At 52.6% G+C, this 12,527-nt stretch overlaps 3 protein-coding genes across 3 annotated transcripts; 1 reads left to right on the top strand and 2 right to left on the bottom strand.

The window, feature by feature from the left end:
* Positions 1–73: 73 nt before the first annotated feature.
* On the bottom strand, positions 74–5,456 carry N7539_005936 (uncharacterized protein; the record flags this gene model as incomplete). The annotated part of the gene is made up of 7 exons (XM_056935538.1): positions 74–518; positions 584–677; positions 775–1,591; positions 1,862–2,059; positions 2,871–3,709; positions 3,783–4,853; positions 4,916–5,456. 7 exons carry the CDS (start codon positions 5,454–5,456, stop codon positions 74–76), a joined length of 4,005 nt encoding a protein of 1,334 aa, XP_056789410.1.
* A 657-nt stretch (positions 5,457–6,113) lies between these two features.
* Positions 6,114–6,785, bottom strand: rrg9 (mitochondrial ribosome assembly protein RRG9; the record flags this gene model as incomplete). Its single annotated transcript, XM_056935537.1, has 1 exon — positions 6,114–6,785. One exon carries the CDS (start codon positions 6,783–6,785, stop codon positions 6,114–6,116), a length of 672 nt encoding a protein of 223 aa, XP_056789409.1.
* A 2,022-nt stretch (positions 6,786–8,807) lies between these two features.
* On the top strand, positions 8,808–12,065 carry N7539_005934 (WD40 repeat domain-containing protein; the record flags this gene model as incomplete). Its single annotated transcript, XM_056935536.1, has 1 exon — positions 8,808–12,065. One exon carries the CDS (start codon positions 8,808–8,810, stop codon positions 12,063–12,065), a length of 3,258 nt encoding a protein of 1,085 aa, XP_056789408.1.
* Positions 12,066–12,527: the final 462 nt, after the last annotated feature.

Raw genomic sequence — 12,527 nt, 5'->3', positions numbered from 1 at the left:
TGCATTGCCGACGAACAACAGTGGCAGTCAAGCACATTCCAGACTGTAGGTTTTGTCTCGAGAAGCTTGCATCCTAGTCGCTGCGTAGCATGCTATCCACGAGGTCGCCTAGAGGGCCCCAGTAATCTTTCCCGCTCGCCAGTTTGTGCTCGTCGATGAAGAGAACGTAATGCTTGAAACTAGTATTCAAGTGTGGCTCGAGGCCCAAGTGGACCACGACGGGGTAATGGTGGCAGTAGATGTGGGCGTATACGCGATAGAGACGCTTGAAAATCTGTCTTAGAAGGCTGTGGAACGTCTTGGGAAAGGGGACACCTGTTGAAGCGAAGAAATCAGTACGTCCATGCTTGTGGTCTTCGATCGCGTTCTGCGTGGCAGTCTCACCAATGCGACTGGGAAACATTTCCTCATTGTCGACGTTACCCTGCACCCAGCTCATGAGATGCTCGATATATTCCGGAGCTGACATTTTGGTCGGTCGCTTGAACTTGTCCGAGTCTTGCCACAAGTACTCGAATCTGAAATGATCAATGAGTATGGTAGGACGAGTTGGGAAGCTAGTCGCGCAGGAGGTTGTGCGTACTCATCTGTCGCCTTCATCTCGGGACATGATTGCGGGGAGCAGAACTCGGTGATAGAACCGTAGAGAAGATTGATCTGGTTGTAAAAGTCGACCACTAGAGATTGTTGACCGCATGTTAGTCTCTGCCATTGCAATTCGGATGGACTCTGCAGCCCGGGGAGAGCCGGGGGAGGGGGGGGCGTATTGCGCACCATTCACCGCGAGCCATTCATTCAGATCTTCGCCTTCGGGCAGCTTCACAGCCTTGCGCAGACTACCGCTACCGAGAGTGGCTTCGGCAAATTGTCTCAGTTGATAGCTGCTGGTGCCCTTGGCGGCGGAGCGGGGCTTGAAGGGCGCGCGCGTTCGAGCATTGCTGGGAGGTGTCAGTCCTAGTACGCCTTGTTTGAGTGCGCGCACTGCTGGTGACAAATATGAAGGGGGTTCGAGGCCCGGAATATGGGCAGTGCGGGTGGTGTGGTACATCCCCGAGGGACTCACACTCGTCGAGGGACTGCATGTCAACGAGGACGGAGCAGCGTGCTCAACGGATGGGAAAGTGGACAGAGGGTCTGGGGTAGGGGTAGCTGGAACGGACATGGTGTTGATGAAAGAAGACATGACTTCTTTCCCGTCGATCAGGAAGGAAGATCTTCTCGGTATCCCTTGGAAACACGCTGTGGCGGGGGTGAAGCGCTGATTGCGACGTGCCTGCATTCCACCGTTAGTACGGTCTGGCGCGCATGTAGGTATTTCTTCGGGGGCAGGCCCAAGCAGGCCTGGACTCGGCCTGGCTGCCTGATGTGCTATCACGTACAAGAATTGGCGAGCGATTTCAAGTGCAAAATGCCGGGTTGCGCAGAGCGGCGGCGAGATGAGCGCAATGAGAGGGGGAAGAGGTGACAGGAGGGGAAACAGTGGGAGTGTTGCGACGAGACGGTCGGCCGAGGGCACGGCCGATGGGAAGGTGCCTGGCAACGATAGTGTGTTGATGAGGCTTGGTGTGACCTGCTGGTAACTTCGAAGTGACTTGAGACCGGGTCGAAACACCACTCTCGAGCAGGAGTGCTACTTACTACTTGGGTAGGAACTTATACTACGTTATTAAGTGGATTGTTGTGTGCCACTCGACATCGGCGGCTCCCTCCAGTCCTCCACAGACCATACACCTGGGTGATACCTTATTCCCTTGGTATGAAAGTGTCATATCCTCCCAAGACAATCAAATTTAGGCATGCAATCAACACTGCGACTCCTTGTTCAATAGACCTCCATAGGCACAGGGCAATCGAGCAGTACCTCCCAGTGGGGGTGCTGATGTTTTACACTCCAAAACTGGGCAACTTCGTCAGTCACAACTTTCTCTGGGGCCGACTGTTTATCAGCAACTCCACCTTCTAACGTTATCCCGCCTTTGATTCCATGGAACTTGAGCCGGAGCTGAGCCAGCTGAACCGGCTGAACCAAGAAAGAGCCAGCACCTGTCTCGACAAGGAACTGAACGATCCATAGTTGTAAGTTTTTGTCGTAACTGGTATCATGAGTTCATATACAAGCACAGTTGGCACATACTACCGTCCTTTGATCGACGACCTCAGCTGGTCGCAGTACTATCATCCTCGCAGGAAGCAAGACTGTACTTTGCAGTCTGCAGTCTGCACTGGGAAGTGTGAAGTGTAAGCAATTGAATCCGCTCTCAGGTTGCGTTGCCCAGACAACCACACAGCCCGGATCAGCACTCCGATTGTCTCGGTAGTAGTCTTTGGTAACTAACTATCAGCCGCCTATATATTAGTTGTAGTAGCTAGCGCCACCGACTCAAGTGGCCAATTTCTGTGATTGACCTATGTATTGAAAGGACTCCTACACATGAGATGATGAGGCCACTCTTTCTCAGATTCGTGATGGTCCGCTTGAAACTGCGGTGAGCAGAGCGCAATCCATCGGGAGAAGAAACTGGAGTGAAAGTGGGTTCTTATGGATGAGATCATGGCAAAGGGCTAATCTTCATCGTAGACCAAAGTAGCTGAAGAATCCATAGGCAGGCCTCTCCTTAAGCTGGGTGCAATCTACTGTTGTCCTGAACCTCTAAGCCCTATGTTTACTAATGTGATAGGTATCACAACAGAATTGGGTGGTTGAATCAAGAGCAGGGCTAAGGTGAGGCGCAGACAGAAATCGTGCAAATTTCAAGCTTGAGCAAGCATCCATGTTTTTTTTGTGTACAACGCGCAGAATCCCCGTCTCGGTTGATTCAAGGCTCCTAAATACTGTATCCGATATTCTCATCTGGAAATTGTTCTCGCACCGTCTCCCCGTATACGGTCAGAGGAATCGAGATTTCAAAAGATTCACATCCCAGATGCTCCGACGCATTCAAAATCTGGCCACGATTATCAGCAGAGGTTGCCTCGAGAAGTCGAGTCCCCGCCATCCCGAGGCCCGCGTCGCCGTTCAACTTCGGCGTGACGAATTCAAAGCGCAGATCCCAGTCAAGAGTCACACCACTAGTAAGGATGGTGGGTGTGGCGGAGATGGGGATTGCAGGACTAAACACAACCCGCGTTGCGAAAAGAGTGTTCTCAAACAGAGATGCGTGGATCTTGCGCGTGGTGCGGTGGATGCTTGCACTCGAACGAACTGCTATCGTCGGCGTCACTTTCTCAGATGTCTCGAGCGAAGCTCGTATTGCATAGCACGGTATGGCAGTGTCGCCAAAGTCTACGGTAGCAATCACCGTCTCTCCCAGTCTATGGACGGGACGGTTCAAGACCACGACGGCAATTCGCCGACCATCACGAGCGATCTCGAATCGGTTGGGACATCGCCGCGACTGGACCGCCTGGTTGCTGCGTAGGATAGCATAATCAATAATGTCTTTGCAGGACAAGGCATGCGCTGGAGGTCCGTCGAAACTGGACCTCCTCTGGGGAGTGGCCCCAGGCGGATAAAGCGAGTTGGAGCGCGCACGCTGCTCAAGAATTTCATCCACAAAGGAAAGAAAGTCCCCTGCTGACTGCCACACACCACCAATGCTTTGCTTCTTGGTATGGACCGGTGTGTTGGGCCCGATCTTCTGGACTTTGGCTTCATCGCGAAGAATGACATATGGTGACATTAAGTCGTGGCCGAGGATGTCTCCTCTCTCTGTTCTTCCGTCAGATTGTTCGAGACGAACGGGGCAGGGCACTCGCGTCCATGTAGCGGGGATTCATCTTACCATTGACACCACTGTAGACGCGGAATGGAATGTTTATCCGATTCACTCGCTGGGCCTCATTAGGTCCGCTAGGCCGCTGAGTGCCGATGACCAGATTATACGAGATTTTGATAGCCTTGCCCTTGTGGCTCGCGGGAAGACCCTTGGGTAGCGTGAACGAGAATGAATATGACTGCTCCTCGCCAGGGGCTAGTCGCAGATCAACAAATAGCAGGGATTGTGGTGTGGACAGTAATGGAATCGACCGTGAAGACGCCACGCCTCGCATCTCTCGCAGACCGTCGAGCTCGTTGTTCGACAGAAGTCCATTGATTGACTCTTCGATCACGTTCCACTTCAAAGCCCCCCAGAATCCTCCACTTTTACGCGAACGGTCATCACTCGCAGAACCCGGCCGGCCGGGAACACCCCCGGTGCCTGTTTGACCTCCAACAACTCCCTTGCGCTTTGTCTCGTCAAATACTGACTGGTTGACGAGAGATCCATCGACAGTAAAGGATGCGTTAATCTGCGCGTAGCCCATGAGTAGTGCCTGGCTGTTAAACGCCTTTGTAGGAGAAACGACACTTGAATAATGCCGGGCATGTCTGACTGGAGGGACAGGTCTCGCTGCTTGAGCTTGCGTGGAATATTCGGACGCTAATGTCTCGCTGGAATGATCACTGACGGAGTAAAACTCTCCACTGCTCCGGCTGCTTCCATTGACACTGGTGGCCGATATGATTCGCGCGACCTGTTGATGCGATGGTGCAGCCAGCGATCCAGAATCTTTGCCTGCTGATTTTGCAGAAGAAGGAGGTTGGTCAGGCGATCGTGGAGACGGGGAGAGGGGCGGACGAGTGCTATTGGTATCAGTTGTTGGCGACGCTGGAGGAAACTTGAAGTCAAAAGCAGGGAGCTGTGCACGTCGTTGGGCGCCGCGCGCTGGCATTGTTGACGTGACGGGGCTCGCTGTATGAGGATCTGGCCGACTCCCCCTTCTGAGTTGTGCGGTATCGACTCTAGAGCTGGGTACTGCGGACTCATTCGGTGATTCAGCGAGCGAAGGACTTCGCAAAGGTGTTCTCCCCACTATTGTGAGACCTGTTAGAATTCTTCGAGGTGTCAGAGCGTAGACTTAGGGATAGGCTCACTTTTGCGCTGGGTTTCATCATAGCTCTCATTCCTTTTCGGAACTACTTGAAGACTCGCTGAACGACCATGTCCTCGAGCCGGCCGAGCCCGTCCATGACTTTGATTTGATTGAACGTTCTCCGCAAGGCCTTCACTATCGATGGACAGAATCGACACAGATCGCTTGTGACTGTGGCCCGGCTGCCAGTTTCTCGGTGTCGACGGCGTACTGATCGGGGGGAAGCTGTTCGACGGAGGAATTGCCGAGTTCAACGAGGACGCGGTACGATGGAATGGCTTCCTCTGAGAGCTGATTGAGTAAGATCGTCTCGACGAAAACAATGCCTGCGGTGACTTCAACGAGAAGAAGGAGTCCGACCCGGAATTGGTCGGGAGATTCGCGCTGCGAGAGAGCTTCCGCTGATGGCCAGCCTCTCCTCCGTGACCCGCCTCAGAGCCACTGTCTGCCACATTTTTGAACGTGATGGTGCATTCCACGTCCTCACCGGCGAAGATGTTTTGATCCTTCCACTTCACAAACACTTGGATGTTTGACGACATGGCAATGCGACGTCAGAGGTCCGGAGACGGCTCGGGATCGAGATCGGAGTTGGGATGACTCGGGGATGCAGGTTGCGGGGAAGACGTCGAGGGGAGTGATTGCGAATTTGCGTCCCGAGCAGCATGCTCACGATCGCATATTCTTAGAGCGAACAGCGCATAGTACTTGCAGTCAATCTTTGTCGGGATTCACCAGCTGGGCCACGAGGACGTGGAGGTGACTGGACAGATTGGAATGGCGCGCGCTCCATCGATGAGATGGTGAGGTAGCTTTCCTTGCACACTAGCAGCTGAGCGACCCCATCGCGATCCGCCGCCAGGAGTGGTATTTGTTGCGGACCCACCCATCTTCTCGTAAAGGGGGCTTGCACCTGAAGGATGGGTCTCGGAGCATTTTCAATTGTCGCGTGGATGCGTAGTTGCGTACATGTCAATAAAGACTACTTGTGAAGAGTGAAAAAAAGGCTGCCTGAAACACTTCATTTCTAATCTTACAATGGAAGACATCGTCCCCGATGAACAAAAACACGGAACAGAGGGCAGGTTATGTCCCGGGTAAACAACATTAATGATGCAACATATCCATGAGCAAACAGGCCCAATTCATATGGTTGATAAGCCTCAGACTTGAATTCTCCCACCCTGGATGCTGGAAATCTAAATTCCTCTCTCTCCAGACTTGTATAGTGTGTTGGCATCGGAGTATGGACGTGACGCTTTAGTCGTGGGCCGCAGACCCAGCTCGGCCATTCGACTCCAAATCCTTTCGTGACGTTTTTCCCATCGCTTCCGACGAGCCTCTGCCTCAGTCTCGGACGGTCTCCACCGACTCTTCAATATGCGGCGAATAGCCTCCGGGGAGACTTTGAATTCCTCTGCCAGGACGGAAGTCGTGAACTGCTCGGGAGCGGTTGCGTGTAGATGACGAATCCCTTCAAGCGCATCGGGCGAGAGCCTCTTGGGAGGGTTCCAGCCTTGCGGGAACTTTTTCTCCAGGGCATCCTTTTGAGTCCGCCACGGTTCGGCTTTCTCCTGGGTCTTTGGGGTGGCTTTTGGTTTATCGGTCTTTCTGCCTTTCACATTCGTCCGCTCCGGATCACGCTTCGTTTGTTTATTATCGGTTCTCCCTTTCCTCAAGGGTTGTTGTGACTTGGTCCAACGCGACTGGGTAGATTGTGACTCCGGAGTTGTACTCGCGCTCGCACTCGCACTCGCGCTCAACTCAGCCGGGGCCGATGAGGAAGTCGCAGGAGTTGATTCATGGGTGGCAGATGGGTTTGCTGATGTCATTGTCGTTCCGGGTGACCCATTCAGATGAAGCTCACGCATCAGGGATTTGGCAGTAAAAGGTCGACCCAAGAGCTGTCTGGAGGGACGAGAGCAGCCGCGAAACGGTCGAGGTACCTGACAAGATTTAAACTCGTAGTGAAAGACACTCCGGAGAAGTGACGGCAAAGCCAGTCTGGTCGAAGCCACACATTGATGCACCATATTGTGAGGATCAGGCATCGAACACCGTTCGGGAAGAAACGAGGACAGAGTCAGTCGTGGAGCGTTATACAAGTCAGTTTGTCTTCGGAGAAGGAGAAAGCCACAGAATAAATTCCGCGGTGGCGATAAGATAAGGCCGTGATGCCTCGGCTTTCAGGCATGAGGAATCATTTCCTCTCACGTTCTGCGGATGGCAGGTAGTTCAGAACTTCAGTTACACCAAGTTACTGATGCGATCCAAAAGTCACCCGCTGTTCTCGATCTTACAGAGAGCTCCATCACCCAGACGGGCTCGATAATGACAAATGTTGGCGCCATAGCGCCAGAGGTCATGGTATATGACTATCCACTAGGCTCTGTATGCAGTAATGGGTCATCGCGAGATCGAACTATACCTATATTTTGCTTTCAATCGTCGTCGATCAATCCCACCATAACTGCCTGGCAGCCTCCAGTTCAAATGTAGAAATTGACCGGCCAGGCCTTTTCAATTCAAGTCAATAAGCCTCGAGCCAAAAACGAAAAGTAAAAAACTTGTGCCCGAGAAGACCAAAAAAGCAAACCAACCCCAAAACTAGTGTGTTTCATTGGGTCCTCCAAGTCACCGCAAATCCGCTTTTCAAGCAGGTCAGTCAGAGTTATAGATCTTCCTACATGCATGGTTGTCATCTCATAACCAGGATTCAGTTTCTCGTGAAAAGCAACCTGGGAACCCGTATCTGGTAGCCTCGATGATCCATGAGCTTGATTGTCTTGAGACAAAACGGAAGGTTGGAGATAACTACCACATGTAGCCCTGGTACATTCATTCCCAACAATTTTGACAAGTCACGAGGCACTTTCCTTGATCAAGTTCTATGATGAATGTCCTGCGATTTTGGCTTGTCTTCTCTATACCACGACCGAGAGGTGGTTCTCTCTGGAACTGTTGCCCAACTAAAACTGCTCGCATTCTTGGCCGTTTACGCATTCCTTCCACTCCACTTGCCTCACTGAGGCGGAACTGGCTCGACATATGCCTTGCCACCTGGGCTGACATACTCAATGCAGTCTGTCGACACAAGTATTTTCTTCTTCTTCGTGGGAAAGGATCTCTTCTGTCCCCGGATCGAGATCGATTTCCAGCCACTGGTCTCGTCACATCTGGCGCATGCCCACTTCAACTGGGCCGTCAAACAGCGATCCGAGGTGAACCGCACCGACTGCTGTTGTGTAAATGAAGGTCAATGCTGCTGCCCTGCTGACATGTGATGGAGACCCTCTGGCAGACCTTGGCCAGTCTAGTACTCGCCGAGCCAAGGACTCTATGTACAAGGAGAGCTCCTCGAAACGAATTCGCATACTGCGTTGTGTTGTGTTTGGAATGATCAGCGCTAGTGGAGTCTCGTGGAATGGAGCTGGAACACCTCTTTATGGTTTTCCCGTTCCGCAGCCCGGGGATCGTCTTGGACATTGGATCCATCTCAAATCCGTTGGAACTTGTGGCTGAACACCTTTCTCAATTCCTGCACCATTTGTCTTCCTGGCCTCTCGTTCAATCGCTCGAGAGCTGGCTCACCTTCGATTTGTGTCACTCATCGGCCCTGCCAAGCTCCACCCATCATCAGCTCGAAGTGCAACTGAATCGCCCAGCTCTTGATTCTAACACGAGCTCCCCACTCTTAATCCCGTTATCGCAATCCGGCGAAGCTCCGCTACCAAAGACCCGGATTGAACGATTTTGCTGCAGGTCTTCTGCGGAATAGCATCAGAGCTCCCAAGCAGACGAATACTTGCTTTGAATGCGCGCACTGTGAAATGCCAGCATTTCGCACACTCCAGGGGACTCCGACCTTTCGCCTATCCTAGTCCCCCGAGGCGATGGCCAATACTGCGCCCCTCAGCACCAAATCGAAGCTCGTCGGCCCCGGATCCTCTCTTCGAATCACACCGTCCAACTCTCCTGTCCTTCGACCGGGCGCTCGATCGCCGAGTAAACCAGCTCATGTGTCGGTGCTATCTCTTCAGACGGTCCTAGGAACAACGAGTTCCACCCCCAATGGCTTCTCCAGCCATGAGCCGAGTCGAAGATTCGCGTTATGCGCGGGGTCCGCGGCCGTGCTAGCAGAAGTCGACAACGATGGCAATGTTTCCCAACGATTTTTTCGGGCCCGCCCATCAGCGTCGAGTGTCAATCCCACAACGTCCTTCTACAACCAGTCGGCACCGCCTGCGACACCAGACCCGCGCTCCCGTTCCCTCGCCCATATCCGCTCCAATCCTCATCTAACACTCACAAACGGCTCGCCTTCGAACGATGTCAGCGATAGTGGAAGCCCACGTGTCTGGTCATCACGCGAAAGGGTCAAGGCTGTCACTTGCGTCTCAATCAGTCCCAATGGCCGTTTCCTGGCGGTTGGAGAAACCGGATATAACCCACGGGTACTGATCTTCTCGACCGCTCTGGATTCGTCGCCGGATGTGCCTCTGTCCATCATCAATGAACATACGTTTGGGGTGTGCAGTTTGGCTTTTAGTCCGGACTCGCAGTACTTGGCAACTTTGGGAAACCCCAACGATGGATTCCTCTTCATTTGGTCCATCAATTTGAAAACCGGGCTAGCAAAGCTACATTCTACCAACAAGTGCACGTCGATAGTTCGTGAGATCCGATGGGTTGGCCAGGCATTGGTCACGGTTGGAGTCCGTCATGTCAAAGTGTGGAGGCTACCGGTCGTACGGCCCGCATCGCCGACAAAGACCAGGTTGGCTCTTGAAGGAGTCCCATCGTCTAACCCGGTGCCCAAGGCACTTTCCGGCCGGAACTGTATTCTGGGTCAAATGAACGATCATACATTCGCGTGCATCAGCAGCATCTCCGAACGGGAGGCGGTGCTGGGAACCGAGTCAGGGGCGGTCTGTTTACTAGACGATCGTGAAGGTTGCCAGCGATTGACGGTCGCTAAACAGGTGGAGTTTGCAATCACATCTGTGGCGGTAGACATCGACCGAGAGTCGATATGGTTGGGAGGCCGAGAAAAGCGTGTTCAACGGCTTACATTCGAGGACTTACGATCTTCCGCGCTCAATTCTTCCTCATTTACATTTCGGACGGAGAGATCTGCAATGATCAAGAATATCAAACCCCCTGCTCTCGTGTGCATGGGCTTGATCTCGTCATACCTAGTCACAGTGGAAGCAACGAGGGAAATTCAAGTATATCCCATTGGCAGCATTCCCGAGAACGGAGAACTCGATCGTGGGACGACTCGTGTATCGGCACATCAAGATCCCGTGTTGGGTATTCGCGCACTCAGGACGCCTAACATTCTAGGCGCGGACATTTTCTCGTGGTCCCGCAATGGCTCAGTGAATTTTTGGGATTTCAGCGGCAAATGCCTCCTCACAAGGACCGTGACAGTAGGGGAAAGTGTAGCGGGGGACGAGGACGTTCAAAACGAATTGAAAGTTCTCAGAGCGACAGATGACGCGGATTGGTTTGTGGCCGGGGATAGGTACGGCGTGGTCAGGTTCGTCTCATTTCTGCTCCCCTCTAATTTTTCGATTGCGCGAGAATCGTTTCGCTCACTCGTACACTACAGACTATATCTTGGCAAAACCTGGGACTGTGTTGAAGAGACCCGTGCTCACGGAGCTGAGATCACGGATGTCGCTGTTCAGAAAGTGGATAACTGCTGGCTAGTGGTCACTGCGGGTCGGGACAGAATGGTGCAGCTTTTTCTGAAATCGGAGTCGCATTTGCAATTGAAGCAAACAATGGACGAGCATGTCGGTGCAGTGGGACAGGTCTTATTTCTCAACGATGGCCAAAAACTTCTTTCAAGCTCTGCAGATCGCACAATCGTGATCCGGGAGCGAGCGACCAGAGAGGACGAGGGCATGACCTGTTTTGCCTACCTCATCACTAGGGTTATCACTTTGAAAGCGTCACCTGTGTCCATGGCCCTAAGTCCTGACGACTCGAACACTCTCTACGTCTCTAGCATGGACCGATGCATATTTAGATTCGACATCCCTTCTGGACGCCAAGTACACAGCTTTCGCGCATCAGACTCTGAAGCAAATGATGCTGTGGTAATGAGCTCCATGACAATCTTGGACGAGATCCCCGAAAAGAGCCCCAAGCTTCTCATCGGCGTTTCCAGCACTGACAAGTCAATTCGAGTCTACGATCTCGAAAAGGACTGTTTGCTGACTGGTGAGTTTGGACACACCGAGGGGGTCACTGATGTCCTACTATACGAACAACCCAGTCGTTCTGAGAATGATCGACCTGGCAGGCGGAATCTGATCACCAGTGGACTAGACGGCCTACTGATGATCTGGGACTTATCTGTGCAGCCGTATCTACCTATCGAGTACGGCCAAGGGACACGAGACGATGAAGGACCAGTTAAAGAGTCGGCCGCGGCTAGACCACCGTTGCGAAAGGTACTTTCGCGAAGCGAGTTGGCAGGTTTTCAGCGACCTGATAATCCTAGTCCGCTGGGCACGCCCACGCCGAGTCGCGCATATTCCCCGACACTGAGTAGAAAGACATCCCGACTTTCATTGAATCCGCCAAGCGCGCAAAGAACGTCGCACCATGAGACTCCCTCGCCACCAAACACTCGTACCTCGATTTCATTGACTTCGAACGAGAACCTGCGACGATCTCCATCGCCCATCAGTCCACGAGCAAAGCCTCACACGCCTACTCCAGCCCAGTCGAAGACTGTGAGAAGCACCAATAGGCGTTCCTCCACCGATTTCCGCTCCCGAGTCAAACCATCCAGTCGTAGTGAATTTGGCAGCTTGGATATGTCTACTGACCAGCTGTGCCGGGCTCTTCGAGCATATCGCAAAAAGCTACATTGTTCGAGAAAGCAACCCCATGCCCAAAATGAGCTTGAGCGTGAACTCTTGACTACATTGCGAGCCGTGGGCACTCGTTACCAAAGCAGCGACGAGAGTGGCGAGACAGAAACAGACAGTAGCGGTAAAGAACTGGAACGGCAACCGGCTAATCAGTCCGTCTCGTCGCGCCCGCATCAGCCGCGTCACATGCCGTCCACCCCTTTGCTTCGCCAGAGAGAGGTTCGCCCCGTGTCGCGTAGTCACTCTTACGACGCCAGCTAGTCATAGCTGAGCGTTTTCTATATTTCGATTTCTCAAACGTCTGTCATGGCAGGCAAGGTTGATAAGCCCAGCCCACGCTGACTCACAAGCCCCGCGATTTTGCAGCTCCAACAACTTCACCGAGACGGAGCACGTCAACTGTCTTTCTTCTATATCTTGTTTCCTTGGCATCAAATGCTCCATCTCTTGAGATCCGATTTGATTGCATTGCCATGCCGGTCGTTCCATTTTATTTCATTTGACAATTCTTCTTGCCCATGACGGAACAAACATGGAGCTTTTTCACATCCATGTTTCCTTCTCATCTTCAATCACCTCATCCCCAATTTCGATTCTGACGATACCCACATCATTTAGCGCCTCGTCTCATGCCCACTGAGTTTGGAAACTAGCATTTCTTTCAATCTCCTGGGTAGGTCTCGATCGGGCCTTTATACAGAAGTTACAATACATCGAGCGAAT

The sequence above is a fragment of the Penicillium diatomitis genome (assembly GCF_028827545.1).
Source record: "Penicillium diatomitis strain IBT 30728 chromosome Unknown utg000006l_segment0_segment0, whole genome shotgun sequence".
NCBI lineage: Eukaryota > Fungi > Ascomycota > Eurotiomycetes > Eurotiales > Aspergillaceae > Penicillium > Penicillium diatomitis.
The sequence above is the reverse complement of the archived record's forward strand: the minus strand, read 5'-3'. Positions and strand labels throughout refer to the sequence as shown.